Source organism: Melozone crissalis, unplaced genomic scaffold (assembly GCF_028551555.1).
Source record: "Melozone crissalis strain CALT ecotype California unplaced genomic scaffold, PUWL_Pcris_2 ptg000129l_1, whole genome shotgun sequence".
Lineage (NCBI taxonomy): Eukaryota > Metazoa > Chordata > Aves > Passeriformes > Passerellidae > Melozone > Melozone crissalis.
Window position 1 is genome coordinate 1364043 of NW_026535903.1, and position 23314 is coordinate 1387356.

Genomic DNA, 23314 nt, shown 5'->3' on the forward strand with positions numbered 1-23314 from the left:
TCAGAGACCACCAAAAGACCCCCGTGCGACCACCACAGCGAACCACGCATGCCCAGAAGGGCGTGGAACTACTTAGCATACGAGGCGAGGACAGGCGGGGCCAGGGGTTGAATATGCATGAAAAAATTGTGCAAACTATTGCATATGGAACACCTTTGTGAATAAAGAGGTGGGTCAGACTGAAGCTCGGGGCACAAGTATTTCACGAGAGCTATCTCGCTTGTGCCGGGCGCCGACATACATACCCACTTCATAACTATCTCTGGTTGTGGAGTCTATTTATTCCGCGTATCGCTTCAGTAGTGCTATTTTATGTAACTAGTTCTATTAAACGGTGGCCCTTCTTGCATTATTTTTACTGCTATCTTCAGCAAGAGAGCTGTATTTCTTTGCCTTCTAAAGTGGTAGACTAGAAAAGGAAAATAATAGCTTTAATACTGGTGACAACTTATGCTGTGTGCCATACATTCTTGAACTCTTTCTATTGCAGATTTAAGGTACATGGTCCATCATTTCAAAATGGCAATATGCATTTGTGACCCTAAACAGTTCCCCAGTCAGAGAACTGCTCTTCAATCTTGAGACTGAGATCAGCATGGTTTTAGCCTGTGAGAAGCTATCTGAAAAGGATGGAATGCATCAGCTGACAAGAATCCCCACTTCAGTTTCACAGAAAGGGTAGGTATGAGGGACTTCACTTCTGTCCTTGTCTTCTCAAAACAAGAAACTGCAATATTGGATTTTGCCCTCTGATATTATTCTACGTGTCTAATCTGATGGGCTACTGAGAAACAAGCAATACCAGCACTAATAAGGTTTTTATTTTTGGCACACTGTGTCCAGCAGCCAGTTATAATAATGGTTTACATGGCAGTAGCTCATAATCAGATAATTATGGGGAAAAAAGCCCTAAACATAACAATCTTCTGCTTTTCAAATAACAACCACAAGAACATTAACAGTATATGAGCTATAAGTTATTCTTCAGCAACTTCTATGACTAAACCAGTATTTTCAAGCTCTGCTTAGATGAAACCATACAGATTTGTTTATACAGGGAGCTTATCAAACTCCTGCTTCAACAGATGGGACGGCATTAGTCCTTGCTCCTTCCACACAGTCCATTCAGATCTTACACACATTAGCACAGCACTATTGTACCCGTTTGCTTTACATTTAATCCTTTCTTATTCCTTCCAGTTTTAAATATAACCAACACAAAAGTAGGATTCTTTCCCCTTTTTTTCAGGCTCACTACAACTGCCAGAAGTTAAACCAAACCAACTAGTCCCCACTGGTTTTGTTTTATGTAGTACCCAATGCCAGCAGGTGCAGGGACAGTGGGCAGTAGATATCATGAAGTCTCATGGTATACGCACACAGCTTAGACAGCCACTCCAGTATTAGTATGCAGTATGCCTCACACAGCAGACACTTTCCTCCTTCTGTTACTGTCTAACACTTGGACATAATACCAAAAACTTCAGAGCATTTATAGCCATTGCGTGTCTGACCCTCAGAGAGGCCCTGAGGCAGATGCTACGGTCCCATTTTATAGACAGGGAAACTGAAGCAGGAGTATTAATGGCTTGTCCAATACTGCAAATAGAAGCCCATCTAAAAGTCCCCACTTGAATATTATGGCTGTAAATTGGTTGTATCTAAGGTACCAAAATCATGGCAACAACAAGCCATGCTTCAGAATACTACGCCTTCATTGTTATTATTTTTATCATTATTACTATTATTATTTCTATAGACTACAAATCAGATATGTTAGCAGCAGTTTTTTTGCTTTATACCAAGAAGTGAGACTCCAGATGAAACATGGGATTAAGAAATGGTAGAAAAGAATTCAAAACCCAACCAGTGATGAATTCTGTTTAATTCTAGAAAAGCCAAAAAGACACTTTTCAGACCAAAAAGTATTAATTAAAAGAAAAAAAAAAAAGAAAAAAGAACAAGACATTTCAAAATGGTTTAAGCTGACATTATGTTGTTTTATTTCAATTTCACAAAAGAAATACTTTATAAAACTAAAATCAGTTAACCCAGCCACTATCAACAGAGGGTGGTATAAGCAAAAGACACTAGGTCAGAACCTGCAGTGAAGAGCCATCTGTTCCTGTCATTGGAATGCTCCTGTACCACCAGAATACTTTACTGGGGAATGAAGAGAAGAGGGGTTTTACAGCAGTTTGGAGAAGAACAATAGCTCCTCCTAGCTGGTGCTTTGTTGCTACCCAGGTCTCCTCTGTATCATAAGTGTAACAAGGATTTACTGATTTTGGAAAGGACAGATCCAGCATAGCAAAGGCAAGAAATTTTTCAATTCAATTTTATGCAAATTTCCTTTAAAAAGGTACTACTGTATTTTAAAATCAGACCATCAAACTGATTACTTAGCTAACTTATGTGGGATTTCCAGTCTCACTACCGAAAGGAAAATGAACACAAGGCTTAAGCAAGCCCTGTGCTAAATAAAATATTTACGGGCCTTGGGCAGATACCTGTATGTTTGCCTGAGCTTTGATTATGCGAGAGCAGGGATGGGAGGATTTGTTCAATTATTGTTAAGGAATTCTATTCCTCGCCCTCCCCATTCCAAATTTTTCATTGGGTGGCAAGACTGGAGGTGAAAGGGAATAAGGTAAAGCAATAATCTTAATGCTTTACTAAGGTTCTGATAGAGCAGGCCACAGAACCTTGCACAAATATAAACAAAGTACCTGCCTAGGGACAGCTTTGCCTGTTTTTATCATGCCCAAGTTATGGCTGTTCAATACAGCAGCATCTGTCAAACAATCCACCCTATCCACCAGGCCCCTCTCTCCCCTGAAGAGTACATGATGGCAAGAATCCTTCCTTCTACCTAATGCTTTCTGAAAAGGTCAGGGCAGTGGGAGAAAGAAAAAAAAACCCAACAAAACCAACAAGAAATTAAATTATTTCAAAGATGGGCAACTTTCCCTTGTAGAATAAACCTTTCCCTCCAAAAAAGGATGTTTCTTTGCTCCTATAACCCACAATAAATTAAAACCAAGTAAGAAGTCTCTGGTTTGACACAATAAATACTTAGAATATAGCAAATTAAAAAATATAGTTACAAAACCCTCAATGGAATTCTCTTTCTGACCTAAACTGCAGACAGATTCTTCACAGATAAAAAGTATCTCCAAAATCAGCTGCAGCTCCTCTTCTCTCCCTGTTCACTAGGCTTGGTCAACAAGTGCTATCACATACCCTTTGGAATACTGTTAAGACAAAAACAACATAAAGCACAAGAAATCTACTCCTAAATTTGTTTTTTTTTTTTTTTATACTGCCAAGGGTGTAGGAAGCAACCATCTGTGGGGAACCCTCACAGCAGTGCACAGTGAGAGAGTCACAGCACTGCAGTTAACATGGACAGGGAGACTAGGGGGAAAAACAGCCATAGGAAAGGAAGGAGACAGAACCCATAAATGTGGGAAAAGGAAAAGATAAGCAAGAAAGAGACAAAAAAGACCAATTGAGTCCAGCTGGACTTCTCAGCTCTGGCAGCAGAGCAGATGAGATGTTGAACAGGAAGAGTTCCTTGGGGCCTGTCATAACTAGGAATGTTGTTGGCATTTTCTTCATCATTGATAGTGAGGAAGTAGAAGTTAACCCTCTCTGACACTGACACGTGGCTCTGCCAGTGAGCTGTGGATGATCCCAATAATTGATTCAACACCATCTCCCTCCAGCAAGGTGCGGTGATCTCCTTCAACAACGTGGACAGATACCTTCCCATCGCATACCTGCGTAAGTATGAAAAAGAAAAACTTTTCATTCACAATTTACAACCAGCTGGTCACCTAGCCACTTTGGGTTTGTTAGTCTTCCAAGTTACTCATAATTTAGACCACTGTCTCTATCGAACTCAGCTAAAAATGGCACCAGTTTTACTCTGACACATTTTCACAGATCAGCTGTGGTGCACTGTTTGGAATGGGTGTTTTAAAGCACAACAGTCTGACAACCTGACAGGTGATCCACTCAAATATAAGCTGGGCAGGAAGTTAACCAACCTAGTACCAAAAGAATAATTTACCAACAGTATCAAAGAATGAATGATAAAATAGCTACTTCCAAGCCCTTAAGCAAAGAAAACACCCCCCCCCCCCCCCCCGCCTTCTCCCACCACCAGAAATCTTCCTTGAAGGTCATTATGTAACTTTAATAATGTATAAGTTAGCCTGGAATCAATAATGACTAAGCTGGGTATCTGAAAGGATAGGAGATGCCAGAAGCAGGAAGGGAATTCTGACAATCATTTCCTTTTCCCTGGTATTTGCACAAATTTAAGCCTTGTGTGTGAGCAGGAGCTGAAGAACCTTATCTGGACTATGGGCCAAACCCCAACTTTTTTTAGACCACAAGAAACCCACTTTAACTACTACCTTCTAAGTGAAAAAAAGGTAACTCAGAAAAAGCTGCCTTTATTGTCATTAGACTGACACTTGCTCTTCAGAAGGCTGCCCTCATTCCGTGAATTAGCTTCAGGGTCTACAGTGAAAAGAGATTGCTCTCTTTTAACATCATTATTATCCAAACTCATTCTAGAGAGCCGCAAGAATCAGCTATAGAAAACATTTCCTATATACTGGCAAGACTTTCTGGCCTTCACTACCCACAGAAAATGCCTGAAATCAATAAACTTATTTGCTTTTGGAGACTTCTTATTCTTGTTAGAGCACAGCAGCTGCAGAACAATAATGTCTTTAAGGTTGGTTTTGTCCTTTTTTTCTCAGTAAGGGTGATTTCCCATGCTTTCCTTTGGCTTCCCCAAGTACCAGAAGAAATTCAACAGTCATCAGTGGGGCTATGACTGACCTCTGAGAGTTTATAGTCTCTACCCAGACCTTCCTCATATTCATTGCGAGACTTTGCCCGCATCAGTGTCACATTCCCATGATACTTGGAGTCTGGTATATACTTGTCAGCAGCCTTCAGCTTATGGTAAAATGAAGTAGCAGCAAAGCTGAGTGCTTCACGATTGATGTTTGTATGAATCTCAGTTATTAGGTCTACAGCAGCATTCACACGAGCCTGCAGATCTTTCAGGGGCAGAAGAACCTCCAGCAGCTGGAAATATTAAATTTTTTTTCACATTAGTCTCAACAGCTGAGAATTCATCTCAATTAAACAAAAAAAACATACACTCTCTTGTGCAATACCAAGACACATGGATTTCGAAGATAAGAAACAGTACCTTATTATGTTCAGTGCCCGTAAATTGCTGAACAAAGACACACAATGCTTCGGTCTCCAGTTCAGCCTCATTTCCTTGGGTCAGTTTGGCTCTGTAGCTCTGGAACAGAGAAGAATACAATGTGAACGTGAGAGGAATGTGCCCGATATTAAAAGTCAGATAAAAACAATAATAGAACCAAAGGCGTGAACTGGGAAAAAAAAGGAAGGGGGAAAATCCCTTCAAGACAGATTAGAAAGCAAATCCACAGGTGGCAATTGCTAAGAGCCTAGTATTCTCTAAAGTAATTGAATATGAAATGAAAATGAATATTAAAGGGAACCCTTAAGCAAGGTTTCCTCACACCACTACAAGAGGATCTTGACTTGCACCAGGATGTGCATACCAGAAGACATACTAATATTATGATTTATCATAGCAAGAGCAACATTTGTGCTTGAACTATTTCCATTTAATGAAGACCACCTCTCATGTGCTTCTACCCTTCAGTCATCTCTAAGCATCCACTGTCTACAGCTGTCTTCATAATCTTTGTGAAAGTCTGTCAGCTTTTCAGACTGCTCATATCCAGAATAGTAAGCTTTGAGAAAAATGAGCCTTGATGAGAGAGGATGGGGTCCCCAGAAAGAAGAGTCTCTTTGTGCCCTTACCTGGGTATATGCTGCCACAAAGGAATGAGACCCATCAAAAAGGAATAAACTGTTGAGTGCATGGGAAGCATTTTGTTGTGCTTGCAGCTGGGAACACATTTCAAAGGCTACACAGGCACCAAAAGAGTATCCAGCAATGCGGTAAGGTCCTTCAGGCTGTATCTGCTTCATGCAACCAATGTAATAGGCTGCCAGGCTTTGGATGCTGTCCAAAGGAGCGGCTGGAACATGGAAGTGAGTTAGAAAGACTCGTGAAAAGACACTGGCAGAGACAAATTATGTTTTCATGCACTCAGAAACAATCCTGTTGGAAACATTCAGGTTATTTTGCAGGTAAATTACTAAATTATTGTTAACAACTTGCATTTAGGACAAGTAATAGTAATATTGCTGCCTTCCAAGGACAGGTTGAACAGGATGTTTTGACTTTTGTATACGTAAACTCTTCAATTTCATCCATTATTCTTCTTGATACCGGGGATGTTTGACATGACCCTCTGCAGACTAATAGGCCTGATACTTGTTCCTCCAAGTTTAATAGTCTAGAAACAAAGCCCTCTCTAAAAGCAACTACAGTTCAGAATGTTATGTTTGCAAATTCAAGATGCTGAAGAACTGAGATACCTTTTGTGCACTGGAGCCCATAGCAGGGCATGTGAAGTCTGGAGGCCAGAGTGTGGAAAACTGCAATGGATCCTTCAATGGGGTGAACGAGGAAAAGAGGGCGCTCCATGCTCTGAACATCATTTAGACGAGTGATTGTTGGTGCTTCTGGGTTCACCAGTAAGTTGTTCAAATCTAGTTTTGGAGGTTCGCCTGGGCCTGCCTTCATCAGTGGGGATGACTTCAGCTCTTTGAAGGAAAGCACACCAGACAAACCCAATTAGCTTCAGGGTCAGTTTTAGTCATGTAGCCATACTCCTAAAGGAAAACTTCAGGGCTAGGGCTGCCCTAGATTAGCCTGCTGCCTCACTACATCATCAGGTCATAGAAGCAGAAATCTTCCTACTGTCAGCTGCTCTGCAGCAACTGCATATGATTTTAGCTTCCTGTGAGTGTGACATTACATTGTTTATTCCCCAGACAAGTAAAAGGTCTCAAATTGCATCCCACACATAGCTACATGAGAGTACTCATGCATGCAGCTGCTAGCCATGCAAGAAAGCAGATTGCACACTCGCCTTGCTTGTACACCCTGCTCCCAGAAATGATGGGCCTGTCCTAGTGGTCAAAACACTTCTGTGACATGTCTGTCACTTAAAAGCTATTCAATTATAACCTTATTTCATGATCTGATAGAGGTTTATGTCACTAGAGATGAAAGTAACAGATTGGAAGCTTAATTATTTGGATTCAGGTGACTGGTAGCAACCTTAATTCAGACACTTTACCCTCTGCTGTCTTGGACTTTGTAGAAAGTTCACGCAGTTTGTTGATTGTAAGGAGACGAATTTCTCTCATGGTCATAATGATGTCATAGTCTCTCTCCAGTGTCTGGCGCACCTCCACACCCATCAAGGAATCCAAGCCCAAGTCAGCCAAGGAACTCTCAGCATTCAGACTACTCACATCACGGACCCCTGAGAACAAAAGAGCATACTAGCATAATGCCAATTTCTTTTCAGCTCTTGGTCTCTCTAGCAGCCTTCTCCACTCTCTTCTGTCTCTCAATAAACTTCAGCTGTAGAGCTGCAGTTTACCTTTCAGGATCATCTAGTACTTTCATAAACCACCTATTCTATAACCCCCACCTTGTCATATGGGATCTAGTATTTAGAGTACATATTAATGTGCACAGATTTATGACAGGGGATACCTCACTCCCAACTAAATAGCTGTGAATATTTTCACATCGGCTCTAGATCAAATACAGATCAGTCAGTCAGCTAGACAGATTCCACACACTAGAGGCTCTAATTGAAAACTGCAGTCCTAGACCTAACACTCAGCTACACCGAGACTGAAGTTATCAGTGTCAGTGATGGTTGGCTGCAACACTTGATGTCTACAACCCTGGAGGAGGAGGTGATACATTTAGGCTTCATTTCCCTTTTCTCCTTCATTTTTCTCACTTTTCAATCTCTCACTCCTTCCTTACCTGCAAAAGGCCTCTCATAATAACACCTGCATCTGCAGCGCTTTGTTCCTTCCTCCACCTTGTACAGCCCCATGTTGCCACCCTTCCCACTATTAGGCTTCATTACTAGCTCCTCCTTTGTTGCTTTCATACTCTCCTCTTCCAAAGTAACCCTGTAGCGGTGTGGTTTCCCAGACCCTTTCCTATTGCTTCTAAAAGCCACATCTGCCCTGAGAAATCAGATTTCTCAGTGTCAGTGAGTTGCATACAACTCCTTAAGTAATACTCAGGAGACTGTCTTTTATTTATCAGTACCTTTTTTGGTAGAAAACAAAGGGTCACTAGACAGTTCTGCCTGCAATAGAGACAACTGAAGTGGGACATAACAGACAGAGCTGACAGCAATTATTCAGTATCAACACAAAAATAAGAGACACAATGGTAAAAGAAAGCAGATTCAAGACAGACAGAAGGACATGGCACTTGTAATGCATAGTTAAGCTATGGTTACTAGATGTTCACATGGGATGACAGAGTTGGTAAGTGAATAAAATACCAGTTAAGCAATAAGTAGAGAAAAGCTATTTTTTGTGGCATGGGGACATATCAAGGTGAATATTTGAAAGCTGAACAGTACTCAGGAAGTTAGTTATGTATTTACTGTCTTACGTGCTGTCCCAGAATTTTGCTCTTGGGGACTGTTCCCTGTTGATTCTCCATTTGGAGAAAGGTACCAGCTCACTCTAAATAAAACCCAAGACTCTGGAGTATATATGCGTATCTATGTAAACACATTAACGGAGGAAAACCCATAAAAGAAACAACCCTTATTTGAGAGAAGGAGCAGTATAAAGGGGGAAAAAAAAAAAAAAGCCAACAGTCTCACAACAGCAACATTGCTACAACACAGAGGACCAGGAAGAGATGCTGAGCAGAGGACCTACAGCAGCACCACTGCTTTCCAAAGGTAATGAGAGAGTAGGCACCGTCCAGTAGTACTTGAGTGACAGCACTTACCCAGGATGTGAGCAACAGCTTCTACAAGATCCCGCTGACTACCTCCTTCAGCTTTTGCTGAGACCTTCTCTGCTAGGACAAAACTGGACATGACAGGATGAGGTTGATTCAGGAAAACATCGAGCACCTCCAGGCATGAGCTCATTTGTTGGGGAATTGTTCCCCCCACCACAATGTCTTTGTTTCCCATTGTCTTCATCAAGATACCCACATCACCAATGGCTCCCCACTGGATTGCCAGGCCTGGAGAAGAAATTAGAAGAACACACTAAGCAGCTAACTAAAGCAGATGGCAGGAACAGGAGTGAGTTAATAAAAAAGGAACTTAATAATGAGCTATGCTAAGGCCTGCATTTCCTTTGTACTGTTAAATGGTGAGTATTCATTCACACATGAATGACTCAGCATAACATCTAGGAGCAGAAAACAGCCTTCAAAAGACTTTATAACTCCAGATAAGTGTATAGGTTTCTGGTCCTCATTTGGATGTTTGGCAAGATAGTATATACTGTGCAACAAGTGAAGTCATCTTACCTGGGAGTCCATCATGATGCCGCTGCTCACAGATACGCTCCATGGTAGAATTGGCAAAGCCGTAATTACTTTGCCCAGCATTTCCTCTTCCACAGCTTACAGAGGAGAATACAACGAAATAGTCCAGGTCTGGACACTTCTTACGAGTCACCCTTGGAACAGAGCAGGAGAAACCTCATCAGAAAAACCTGCTTAGTGTATTACTGTCAAAGGCTAGTGCAAAACTAAAACAACTAAACTTGATCGGTTCCTTGACTTTAAAAACAGTTCTTATTTGTCCCTTCTACAGACACTTACCAATCCAAATGAAGGGTGCCTGAATACTTTGGCTTGTTGACCTCGCAGAATAATTCTGGGGTCTGATTTTCAATCATGCCATCTCTAAGGACCTATGGTGGGGGTGGGAAGAGGGATTAAAAAAAAAAAAGTGTAGTTTCAGTATATCTAGTTTCTCTGTTTAAATATGCCACATGGCTTGAGATATGAGAGGATATCCCTACACAATGTATTTTTGTAAATTCACAATACAGACATATCTGGAATATCCCAAAATATGACAACATGCCTTTTGCCAAGTCTGCTTTTTTCAGTATTTTTTCTGTATTGACACTGCAAAAATTCTGGCAAGCTCTATGCGGGATTTTTCTTGTCCACAAGAGGCTAGGACAACATTTGTCTCATCACAGAACTGAACTCACTGGCCAAATACTGTTGCTTCTCAGGTCAAGGGAACAGACCCACAAGCCTTAAGTCACCAGGTAGGACCAAAGTATAGTGTCCTTTGAAACACAGAGAACTTAACTAAAATTGTATGAAGCCTGACTGCCTTTAGTTAAAAAGTCACATGAATGGATGTTGCTTCTTACAAGTCCTGAGCATTTTTGTCACTTACCACAGCCAAATTAAAGATGCCTCCAACTGGTCCAAGCTTCAAAGCCTCTTCCATTAATTGCTGTGTTCCTTCTAGTGTTCCAATATCACTGGTAGATACCAGCACTTTGATTCCCAGTGCCTTCCACTCTTGAACACGTTTAGCCTGATAACCTAGAAGAAATAAAGGTGGACAGTGCCTTGCATGAAGAATCCCAAATGTAAGGCTTTGGTTAAGCTGCTCTTTTATGCTTCTCTGACTAGATACGGACTGAATAGCTAAATAATTCCTGATTCAGCTATGAGATAAAAATTGTACAAAATTTCAACAGCAGCTAGAAATCATTTGAATTTCAGAAATTCTACATAGATAAAGTGGAGAACAGCACTGGGAGAACCTAAGGGCTGGGGTGGTGGTGGGAGGAAGGAAGGAAAAAAACAAACAACTGTGAGGAGAAATTAACAAAAATTCGGGTACTGAGATAGGGAAAATTGGTTAGATTAGAGCAAAGCAACAGATTATGGTAGCACAACCAGAAATTGAAAAGTTGTATTTGATCAATGAGTTTGTACACACAAGTGGTGTGACTGTGAACTTGCCAAAAGAAAGAAGAAACCTGTAGAGACAGAGAGGATTTGAGTTATGAGTGAATTTGTATGAGGAAATACCGAAGACTATCACTGATAAATCTCAATGCTGTCACTGTAATCAAACTAATGCCTCAAATCTGAGTAAAAATGTTTATGGATGCTATCAGATAGTAAGGTTCATCTTTATAGATGAGCTATCTAAGGAGCAAGAGTGAGCATCCACACATGAGGAACAAAGTATCTTTAACAAGGAGTTTTTAGGCCCTTCCTTGTGGCATGTGATCTAACATACTACAGCCAGTGGACAAGTCAGTGAGGTAGCCAGACTTTGCAGAGGGCATAAAGATAAAAGAAAGGCTACAGAAAAAACCCTGTATAAGAGAGAAAATGGGTTGATAGAAATAGGAAGCATAAAAGGGGGAAAGTAGTAATTGGAATAAAAGGTCAAACGAAAAGATTGTTCCTCCTTTACAATAAAGGAGACAACAGCTTGAAGTGAGATAATACAGGAAAGAGAAGAGATCAAGACATTATTAGTCACCAACAGGACCCTTAAAATGGAGAGAAACTACAAACTGAGGTCTGTTGAAAGGCAGTCATATTCCCTGCTCCCTTACAATTTTTGCTTACCAGTTCGTATGCCAGAACGAGACGTCAGTATAATTTTCTGCGCTCCTCTCTCAACTAGCCACTGTGCCAACTCCAGCCCAAATCCTCCCAGGCCCCCTGTGATGATGTAGGACTTCGTAGATGGACAGGAGGTTCGGGAGATTGCAGAGATTTTAACTGGTTCAGACTTTCTTAAAGGATACTCCTTTTCCTCTTCTTGGACCTTCCCCCACAAAAAAAAACCAACCAAGAACCAGAAACAACACACACACACACAAAAAAGAAGGTAGTTACAATTAGATAATCAGATACATAAAGCATTTCTTATCTTTTCATGCTATGCTACTCCAGTCAATAGGAATGGACCTCGTAGAATCAGTGCCAGACTTGACAGTTACAATTGTGACAGTGTCAGCAGTAAAAACTGACCCTGTGCTGCCCTACTCATACACCTTCAACTCAAAATGGATCAAAATACCCAACAGTCACCAGAGGATGGCCAGAGGTATCAGAGAATCAAAATCATTATTGCATTACCTTGATGATAACTTTGCCAATATGTTTTCCTTGTGCCATGAATCTGAAGGCAGCTTCTACCTCTTCTTTGTTGAAGACTGAACTCCTCAGGGGCTTTACTACACCATCTCTTATGCCTTTCTTCAACAGCTCTGATACTACTTCCCACTCTTGGTTTCCTTCATCAAATATTGAATCTAGTAGGATCCCATGAAATGCCACATTTTTGAGGAAGAGAGACATTCCTAGAAAAAGCAACTTAGTTATGATCTGATGCTGCTGACATCTCAAAATGGAGCCTACCCTCTGCTTCAGAAACATTTCTGGGCAGGTTACAGGAGTAAAGCAGTCAGATGCTTGCATTCTACATTTTCCAAACTCATTCTTGCAGATATTCTCCAATTCATAACATTATGTTGTTCTCTTACAAGCAGACCAGTTTCACAGAAATGCAACTCCAAAAAATTGTGTGTTGAGAGGACAAGCTATATCATGGTCAGTCTGATATTAAAAAGAACAGTTTTTGTCTAGTGACAGCTGAGTTAGAGTCCCAGAAGAGCTATAATCCTGCATACATCATGTCTACCTCCACAGGAAACTCTTCCTCATAGTAAGGTTTTCCAATATGATAGGATTTTTGAAATTTAATTAGAATACGGAAGCAGGCTGTCAACGCTATATGCAATCATTCTACAACAGGAGAACATTGCTGTAATTTTTCATTGACACATCACCTTACAAAATTCAAAAATTTTTTCCCATAGAAGAGAAATCAGGGTTATCTTGCCCTGTGCCTTCAAAACTGGTAGATGCTGTTGACTGCCTTGAGGGACAAGAGGCCTTGCAGAGGGGTCTGGATAGACTGGAACACCAAGCAATCATAAGTGATACAAAATTTAACAAATGTCAGTTGTGCACCTGAGCCCTAGTAACACCAGACATAAGTATAAATTTTGGGGAGGCTGGAGAGCTGTCCTGCAGAAAAGGGCACATGGGGTGCTGGGCAGGAGCTAAAACCTAATGAGAGGTGCTTTCCAATGCCCCATCTTACCAAGCTGACTGTTGTTAGAGAGATCAAATTTGCCTATTTCCAAGAAGCGGCCATGTCGAGCAAGACAACGCAAACTGGCTTGCAGCTTCTCTTCTGCCAAGGAATTTAACACGAGGTTGACACCTGCAATGAAATGAGAAGCACCTACTTAACTCTGCTGAGAGCCTAACCGTGTCTTCTAGTGACTCATATTGTCTTTAGAATGCACAACTGATAATGTGGCTTAGCTGACAAAAAAAGGAAAAATATTTATTGAACTTCACCTTTTCCATTGGTAACTCGAAGTATATGTTGTTCAAAGGCAGTATCTCTGGAGCTGGAAAAGCTATTAGCATCTAGCTGTGGAAATCTTGCTTGGAGATACTTACGTTTCTCAGCGGAACCTGGAAGTAGAAGACAGGTTGAAAGATGTCACTAATTTCATTTTTATGATGAAACAGCCCATTTTCCACTGCACATCTTTCCCCCAAGGACTGTAAATCTAAGAAGTCATCTCCAAGCTTTCAGTCTCTCAAGATGTCAGACGCTAGAACAAAGGCTGTCTGGTTGCTACTGCTCATTTATGAGATAGAGCAAGGACCAGAAACAGATGAGAGCCTTTCAATGGACAGGCATTTGATCCATATTACTAAATGTAAAATGAGGAAGCCATGCTCTTCTTCCAGGCTTTTGATTATATAATGTACAGAGACAGATAAATTTGACTGTGCTGTGGAATTTTCAAGCACAGAGTCAGTAGCTGTATTTACTATGTAACCAGTTCTCAGCCTGGAAACTAGATCAAAGCTACAGCAGATCACATTGGGAGGGGAATAAGTATATACCTAAATAGGTATATATATTTCTATACGTGTACACACACATGCTTCCTCTATTAGCTATAAACTCTCTCTCTCCCAATGACTTTGGGCCCTCAGTACTCACCTACAGTAGTAAAGACACGGCAGCCCATGCTCAGGGCAATGGCAATGGCTGCTTGGCCCACACCTCCTGAGCCAGAGTGAATCAGGACACTCTCACCCTTCTTCATACCACCTCGAACCACCAAAGCATAATAAGCAGTGGCATAAACCACAGGCACTGAAGCTGCTTCTTCCAGAGTCCTAAAGAGCAAAGTGGAAGGAGGTATCTTTAGCCTTGGAAAAGACTACTAGATTCTCCTGATGAAATCTGCCTTTCTCCAACAGAAAGGTTCCACTGCTGAGATAGATAAGAAAGTGTTAAGATAAGATAGATAGAAAATATAGATAAGAAAGCGTCAATCATACAGCAGACTACCACAGCTGCCAAACATAGACAGGTTTCATTATTCTGCAAAAATATTTCACCAACTAACCAGTAACATAACGAACACCGATATCCCAGAGTATCCTGAAACATGTGAAGCTAAGAGCCCAAAAAAAGATGAGAACCTTGTGTAAGCCACTGTACAAAAACTAGTGCTGCTGAACTCCTGCAGTGAATCTAATGCAAAATTCTACAGTTTCTTGGCACACTATAACCCTGTTAACATTTGCCAGAGATGAATCTAGCCATTGTGCAGCACTAAGGTTTGATCAGAGCTGTCATCAGCCTCAGGCAGGAAGGCAAATCTTAACCAGAAAACAGAAGCTGACCTACCAGTTTTCAGGCACCTCCCATAGAAACCTTTTTTCACAGTCTACCACTGTGGCCAGCCCCTTTGCTGGCAGCAATCCCATTACTCTTCTTCCAGCCGTGTCCCGTCCTGAGAACTCCATGCCCAGCATGCACTGCTGCAAAGCCCAGTTACCTGAAAGAACATTAACACCCTTTACAAAAAAAGAAAATTATCTTCTAAAATTCCTATTCTACAGCAGCAGGCCCTGAAAGTCTAAACCTCTGAGATTTGTCTCTTCTGTACACAGTTCATAAATTGTCATAGTTAATGGCTCACTGCAAGAGTAGTGGAAAAGGACTTGGTCTCATTAAATCATGAGCACTTATCCTTGATGACATTGCATTAGTTTCCAGTTTTCATCTGAGAAATGTCATGAAAACACCTTGTTTCAGAGGCAATTCTGTCCCTCAGAAAAAGAATTATATATAAACTATAAAGATGATCACTGCAAAATATGAATTTTTGATAATTCATGTTTTAGGCAGACACTTATGTCAGTCATAGAATCATAGAATGGCTTGTGTTGGAAGAGACCTTAAAGATCATCTACTTCCAACCTTCTGTCATGCACAGAGGCAACTTTCATTATGCCAAGTGGTTCAGTCATGAAGGAAACCCAGCCCTACTCAAATCACTAAATTTTAACATGCTCCATCCCCTCTCTTTTAAATACATATTTTAAAACCATTTCATACACATTACATTAATTCTTAACTCGCTATGAAGTTAGTACTACCTCCATTTCGTAAACAGGCAATTACTTCATCGTGCATTTTTCCTCCCTGAAATTCAAGCATGTCCATCAGCATGGCAAAAGGCAACTTCGACATTCTCACCTTGGTATTTACCATGCCCATCTCTGGAACCTCTATCAATATATTTTCTCTCACACTTGGTATCTGTGCAATGTGGCAAGCAACACTTCTCAGAGCATAGTTTGTTAATTGGAAAAAAAATGGAACTGTAACTGGAAGTAGAACTTGGGAACTTTTTGGTGTACAGCCCTGCAGCAGAGTTGTACTTCCTTCTCAAAAGCATGCTTTCTGGCATGCAATCTAGCCAGTGCATAACTAACAATCAAGAGATTAATTCTAGAACCACAATACATATCCTTTTAGTGTAGCTTTAACTCACCAGGGATAGCATCTGGAGAAAGCTTCCCCGTGGCCAGCATAATGTCCCGGAAGTTGAGAGATGCGTAATAGACTTTGCAGAGTAAAACATTGGGATCAGTTGTGTGGAAGTGTTGAAGTGGGGAGACAATCCAGCGAAGAGATGAGAGATCTCCACGAGTTAGCACATTCACATAGGCATATTCTGTCAGCTCCTGAGGTTGTGCTGCAGAAGAAGGAACAGTAAGAACTTAGACATATTAACAAAGGTACGTGCTTTCCAAAACGAGTAAATTCCTTGTGCAATTTCTACCTCCTTCTCCATTTGCTATCCTGAGAGCCCTTTCTTGCTTTGCAATACTACTGATGCCCTAAATAGCCTATCCCTTCTGGCACCACAATGTTCTACTGTTCACTTTGAGCTGAAACAGAAGAATTCAAAATTGTTAATTAAAAATAATAATAAAAGGTAACCGTAGGAACAATAGCTACTCATTTTCTATTCAAAGTTCATTCAGATTCAAGGCCTTGCAAGTGATCCTCAGCTCTCAAAGACTGTACCTTGCTGCAACGTAAGATGCCTGAAGGAGCCCCACTTTCCATCACGATACACATTCATCACCAGGTCCTTCTGAACAATCTTCTGCATCTCCAGAGAAGAAAGACTTGTGGGTGGGACAGCAGATGAAGGGTTTAAGTTGGAAATGAACACACACCTGAAGACAAGAGTTGTCATTTTGTTTGTTTTGCTATAGGTCTGAGAAGAAGCTAACACAAATATCTCATCTCCCAAATGTGACTCAAAGGCATGCTCACGTACCTGATTCGGTGGCCTTCTGCTTCAAGGCGAAGGCAGTTCACCATTCCCAAAATTCCTGAGTTCGCACAACTGGTGGCAGTCAACCACACAGGCTTCTCTGATGGGTCAGCCAAGATCTCCTACAGGACAAACCCCAAACTGTTTTACCAGGAACTACAAAGAAAATAGCCCTCATATCCTTGGCAGAGATTAGTAACTTCCATTTTAGTAAAAGTAACTGAACACACACACACACACACACACATTCTTCTTTCAACACTACTAAATATCTCATTCAGAAAGTATAATGATTTGGAAATTCAGATACCTAGGACACAAGAATTCTCACCTTTAAGGATTCAACCCACTTAAAGTTCGTCTCATCTACTGGCAGAAAAACAGGTGTTTTGACAGGAGCTTGCCGACGACACAGGAAAATAACTGAGCCAAAGAATGACTTCTTCATGGCAACAAGATTCAAAGAAGCTTTGCTGAATAAGTCCTCCCACTGTGCCTGTCAAATCAGGCAAAGCAACAAAATTAACAGCAAAATCAAAAGTCAATTTTTCTTGCTTTTTCTTGAAAACTTGCTCTGTATTGTCACAGTACAAATACAGGTTTGATTAACACAACAATGTTTTATCCACATCTAAACTACTCCTTCTTCCCTAAAGGATCTTCCAAAAGTGGGAGTACAAACACCTCAAAGTCCAAGTAAGGCAACCAGTCCTAGCACACTAGCAGATGTGCAAAAAACAAAAACCTGAGCTGTGACCATACCACCAAATTCCACAGTGTATCTGACTGTGTCTATGACCCTATGTCACATAAGCCCTGTTGGCACAGAGATGGGGAGAAGCACCCATATGTCTAAGTTACACTGAAATGGCATTTCAGGAAAAGAAAAGAATGTAAATGCATGTATGGCATATCCAGAAACACTTGAGGATTACTATCTGAATGAAATAAAGATGAATGCAGTCTCTCAGAAAAGCATCCATTTGCTTTTCCTATGCCAGGCACAAACCAGCAGAAGGTTTTTACAGTGTGATCCCTTATATCAAGGTCCAAGGACAGTGTCTGTATCTAGAAAACTTTGAGAACTATGTAAGTCCTGCACACTCTTGCCTGGCTTGTATAATTTCCTTCAGAGAAGGAACATTCAAGGGACAGATATCTTCTCCCAGGGATTTGCTAATACCAGGCTACTGATACTAATGACAAATTTCTGGTTTTTGTTATTGGTGCCTGTAGCATCTCAGTGCCTTCTCTTTATCCTCCTGTTCACCGGGAAAGATTCAGAGCAAAGAACTTAACCTTTCTTCTCAAATCCCCTTGAAAAAATGTATTCAGGGAGGGCTAGAATCCATGTAATTGCAAAATTCAAAATCCAACAACCCCACCCCAGAATTATAAACAAAACCCAAACTCTTGGAAGCACTATTCTCTTCTTGTTCTAAAAGAAGAGAGCTGAGAGGCTGCATCCCCTCAAATCAGGAAAAATAGGTAAGTTCAGTAGAGGTGCATTTTTCCATTACTGCTGGGTCTAACAGATGTCAAGAGAAGATGATGCCCCAGTTTCCACCCTTACCCTTGCCTTTTACTCTCCTCCTCTTGCACCAGCTTTGGCATTAGTTTATCTGTATGATATACTGGTTGGAAGATACAATGCTGACACTCTTCTCTCCCTCCTCCAGCTTCTCAGGGCTTATTATACTGTATCTCATTATGGGATCAGATAACATAGGGAAGAGGAAAGGAAGAAAAAAAAAATACAAGAGAAAAGCCTTCCTTCTGGGAGGACCTTAACATTAGAAGAAATTACTAGCTTGTAAAATCGCACTCTAAGCAGTAGTATCAAAAGTAAGAGAGATAGTCTGATACCGAAGCATTTCAGGATTCTACAGTGGTAGAGCTGTACCCCACCCAGCAACATGATTTTAACAATAAAGGAATTGTCCTGGCCAGTGTTTTCATACAGATTAGACAGATGTACAAAAGACAATTAATAATTTTCAGTGCATTAAGAAAGGCTTTCCTGATTGAACCTACAGTTTACTCTCTCAACCTAATATGTAGTAATTTGCAAGTCCTCTCTTCTTAAGAAGTGTTCATTAGATATTTCTGTAGAAGTCCTCAATGGAAAGGCATGCAAGCAATGCCTACTATACATTTACCATCAGGGCATCTACAAGCAGCAGACTCAGGCTATCCATGGTGAAAGTATCTGTCCTTCCAAGAGGCTTACCTCACTTAGGAAGCTGTGTTTCTGCTGCAGATCTGGGCTTGTAAGGAAACTGACAATTTCTCCAAGGGTTTCTCCCTTAAGAAGAGTATGTAGCAAAACAAACCCTCCTTCTTTCACAGCAGCTGCCAAATTAGAGAGTATTTCAGTGGTATTCACTAAAACACTTGTTGAACAGTTGTATACCACCAGGTCAGCATTGGTCAGATTTCCAGAGGGAGGGCTAGATGGATCCCACCGGCTAGAGACAACACCAGCATCTTGTAGCTCTGTTTCAACAGCTGAAAGGTTTTCCAGGATGCAGTCAGTGGCAATGTAGTCCAGCTGCAACAGGGGCTGAGCATTCAGAATACTTTTCACATGAGAGAACAGCTGTCCACTTCCTGCATTAGCCTGTGAGAAAAAGAAGGGGAAGGAAAAGCAGAAACCAAATCAAAACATGACTGATATCCAGAATTATAACCAGAACAACAGCAGTATGTAATCAAGTTACTGGAAGGCCTAGAAACACTAGCTACAGTCCCATCCCAGGCTTCCAACTAACCTCTATTATCTTCATCCTATGACTGATCATGTTCTCCAATGCCACATCCAGGCAAGTCCTCAACTCTGCAGAATCCAGCAATCCACTGAGAAGAGGGTCATTTCGGAAGTGCATTTTCTCTCGAATCACAACTTGTTGCAGCTCCGAATGGAGGTTTCCATTCAGTTCCAGACGGCAGATCTCAGTGAGGATATGATGAAGGCCCTTTTGTGTGGACGAGGACCCCATAGCAGCCACTGCATTTTCTACTCCAGGGATGACTAATTTGACCCCATGCACTGCCACCTTAGACTGTAACTTCTGGATCAGACCTATGGAATAGAAGGGGGAAATGAAAGAAAGAGTCAAGATTTTCCAAGAATTCTTTTCCTCCTTGCCTCCATTTGTTACACCAGCTGATCAGCACCACATATTACAGCATCCTATATCATTTGCCCAGACACACAGATACAGTGCAGCCTCTTACATTCACATAATTATGTATTGTGCAGTAGTTGCCCCAAATAAGTAGGCTTTGTAGTCAAACAAACTACACCCCCACAATTACCTGTGGTAAGACTGACTAAAGAGGGCAACTAACAGAAAATTTTTGATTGATTTAGGGAGCTGTGGTGGAAAATTTTAAGTTTCTGAAGAGACAAAAACACTAAAATGCCCTTTTGCTTTATAAACTGATGGGAAGTAGTTAATCCTGACTGAGGATCAGGAACTGGATTACAAAAAATAAAATATTCCCACCACAGCCTAGAATAAATATGCTCTGGGGACAGTATTTGGATGCTGCAGGGGAAAACTAAGGAGAAAAAAAAAAAAAAAAGGAAATCTTTAGAATCTATTGTCAAATCTAAGGATGAGCATGAAGACACTCTACCAATACAGAATGAAAAAAATTATTCTCTCAAGATGAAGCAAAATTCATCACTAGAGTAAAATGTTTTTTAAAAAGTAACATTTTTCTCTTTGATGAAAAGGCACTTAAGGTGATTAGTTTAGTGGATGTCTCCCCATCAAAAACCAATATATTTAGTTACCAGTTTCACAACAGACTGAACTGCTCCTATTCTATTCTTGTGGCAAACAATTCCTTTGATGTGTGCCTCACTACATCATTTTCCCTGTTTGGATATGTGCCTGCAGTCAAAGTGCCTATCGTAGCAGTTCACAAGGAAAAACAAACCAAGGTTAAAAACTCACTTAAGTAAGCTCTCCTGTCAGTGTCTAAAGCAACTAGGTTGGATTTCTCCTTAAAGATGATTTGTGTCTCTCTGCTTGCCGAAGGGGTTGTGCCATCTAACACCACATCTGACTGTTATAGAAGGAAAGATGTCCCTCTTCGTGGCTTTTACTCTTTCTCACATTCTAGACAGCTCAGGCAGAACTAGCTTTTAGCTTCCAGCAATCATACAGAGAACCCTTGCCGAAGTCTTCTACAGAGACCAATATTTAATATCTTGGATGTTCTGAAGGAGTATTCAGCTTCTCTCAGGCTAGAAGACTCTCCTAGTATAACAAGAAAGCAATCCCACTCTACCTTTGCATTGCTCCAGATAGGCATGAAGATGGGCACTTGAAGACAAACAGCTACTCTCAGTGTAGGGCACAAAGCAGAATTTTTCCAGGGTGGGAGGTATCTGTTCCTGCTGTCGCCGTGGTGCCACAGAAGCATGAAGACCATTGATCTGAACGCCTCCTGCTGTAAGGCTTTCAAGACAGCGGTCCACAACAACTTCCAAAGCTGAAAGTCAGGGAAGAAATGTAAGTTGGGAAACAAAAACATATTTTGTTCAGGGTGATTTGATGAACAGTGCTATGTGGGGCTCTTTCATAGAGAGGTTACAGAGTTGCAGAAGAGCTTGGAGACTAAGAGGACCCTCCCATCAAAATTCATCCTACTACTTCAGAATTCACACATTCACCCAGTAGACAAAGCAACCAGCAGAAGTTCAAGCATGAGAGACATTACCTTCTATATTGTCCTGGTATTGGCACACCTGCTCACGATGCAGCACTGGATCAATACAGACTGAGCGAATCCTCGTGGGTAAGCGCAGACTGCGGCCAGTCTCAGGTAAGATCAGCATATGCAGCAGAGTGTCAAGGAAGGTCACCCAGTTCCCATTCCACAGAACTTTTCCGGCAGTTGCTGCAGAAGAGGAAGAGAAAGCCTCACTATTTCATCATTCATCAGATGCTAGAATGTCACTGCTTATTAAATGCCAAGTTTGGTGTATGTACCCAGCTTCCCCTGTAAATTCCACCACACAGTTCTACACTGGAAAGAACAGCTTTCTCAATGCTCTTTGTTGTTCTCTCCTATCACACAAAGTATAATTACCTCACAAGGCACAGTCAGGTGAACTGTTATAATACAAATGGTATTAAAAGATCGAATAGTCATCATTATGATACCCAGAGCTCACTGTGCTTCTTTTGAAAGGAAATTTACCTTCACTGTTGCATTCTAGAACACCCTGGAAAGTTGGTCCATAATTATATCCACGCAGATGCAGCTCTTGATAAATGTCATCTTTCAAGAGCTCAGGCTTTGAACTCCTGTCTGCTTGAGTCCGAAGGCCATCTGTCTGGTTACGGAAATTGTTCTGAGCAGTGTCTTCCAGGAGCGAAATCTTCCCTGAAGGGCACAGTAACAAGAATAATGATCATTACCATTATTTATAAATAATGGATTTACTAAGATTGTACACATACACTTATATTTCCTTCACTTACCACTGACAGCCAGATTCCCATTTCCTGATACCTCAAAGCAGCGGGAAGCAGGCATAAGTCTTACTTCCAGCTGTACTGATCCTGCAAGAAACATTGAGGAAGACAGGAGGTCATTTATCTCTACCATCCTCAAGCAGAACTTTTTCCTTCACTATCCCTAAACTTACTACTCACAACAGGTAATAAGATGACCATAATGCATACTACTTGACTATGTGAATCCATTCCTTTGCTCAGTCATGCTGCACTCCTCTTTAGTCTCTCTCCTGCATTCCTCCTCACTTTTCCCATGCATTCCTTTCCTTCCACTCCCTCCATCTTCACTACACAGTTGTGCAGTTATACCAGCACTCCTCACTCACCCTTTTTGGGAATGATAGTTGCCTGATGAATTGTGACATCTTCAAACGTAACAGCCACTTCGTCCATAGCCACACCAAGAGACCGCGCCAGTGTTCGCCAAGCCAGCACGAGGTACCCAGTTGCAGGGTACAAAACTCTGCCATCAATGCAGTGACCAATCAAGTAGTGGTCAGGAGAGTCAGGACTCACATCTGTCAAACAACAAAGAGAAGAAGAAAAATAATAAAAACACTAACAAAGAGGTTTTCCCTCTCAATATCCACAAGAGGCTCTAGTTTCCCCAACTATCCTGCCTGACAATATGAAGCCCTTAGAATTACTCTTAGTCTAAAGCAACAGAGGTTCCTGGTTTGTTCATGTTCTCTCATCCTATTTCAGAAACAGATGCAGGTTTTTGTCAATCCAAACCAAACATTTAAGCTTCAGAGGATGGCTTCCAGGATGCTGCTTTGAGTATTCTATTCTTACTATTACAAAAGGAAACACACAGGTAAAGCAGGAAAGTGACAAACAAATAATAGACCCCAAATGAGCAACACACCAATATTGTAGACTGAAGCAGATGCAGAGCCTTTGGAACCTGCTGGAAAGTCTTCAGCTGTTGGAACATCCCAGTCCTGACTGTGGTCCCATTTGATGCATGGAGAAATAAGGGGTGTTCCCACAGGGACAGGGTATTCCATAGACGGGAACAAGTTATTTCCAAGAACATTTATCCTAAAAAGACAAAA

At 41.2% G+C, this 23314-nt stretch overlaps 1 protein-coding gene across 1 annotated transcript in view; it reads right to left on the minus strand.

Annotated features, from left to right (window-relative positions):
• Positions 1-801: 801 nt before the first annotated feature.
• FASN (fatty acid synthase) overlaps positions 802-23314 on the minus strand; it is a 42817-nt gene continuing 20304 nt past the window's right edge. Inside the window, exons 16-43 of the mRNA XM_054293044.1 lie at positions 23125-23300; positions 22583-22774; positions 22221-22301; positions 21937-22122; positions 21454-21633; positions 21022-21225; positions 19491-19801; positions 18950-19339; positions 17051-17215; positions 16723-16841; positions 16464-16618; positions 15925-16128; positions 14772-14922; positions 14076-14254; positions 13415-13534; positions 13152-13274; positions 12122-12345; positions 11606-11807; positions 10407-10558; positions 9812-9903; positions 9515-9666; positions 8981-9223; positions 7278-7466; positions 6511-6738; positions 5887-6107; positions 5237-5335; positions 4858-5109; positions 802-3782 (exon numbers count right to left, since the gene is read on the minus strand). Coding sequence (XP_054149019.1) covers positions 3645-3782; positions 4858-5109; positions 5237-5335; positions 5887-6107; positions 6511-6738; positions 7278-7466; positions 8981-9223; positions 9515-9666; positions 9812-9903; positions 10407-10558; positions 11606-11807; positions 12122-12345; positions 13152-13274; positions 13415-13534; positions 14076-14254; positions 14772-14922; positions 15925-16128; positions 16464-16618; positions 16723-16841; positions 17051-17215; positions 18950-19339; positions 19491-19801; positions 21022-21225; positions 21454-21633; positions 21937-22122; positions 22221-22301; positions 22583-22774; positions 23125-23300 — 5128 coding nt within the window. The 3' untranslated portion in view covers positions 802-3644. The remainder of the gene's footprint in view (positions 3783-4857; positions 5110-5236; positions 5336-5886; positions 6108-6510; positions 6739-7277; positions 7467-8980; positions 9224-9514; positions 9667-9811; positions 9904-10406; positions 10559-11605; positions 11808-12121; positions 12346-13151; positions 13275-13414; positions 13535-14075; positions 14255-14771; positions 14923-15924; positions 16129-16463; positions 16619-16722; positions 16842-17050; positions 17216-18949; positions 19340-19490; positions 19802-21021; positions 21226-21453; positions 21634-21936; positions 22123-22220; positions 22302-22582; positions 22775-23124; positions 23301-23314) is intronic.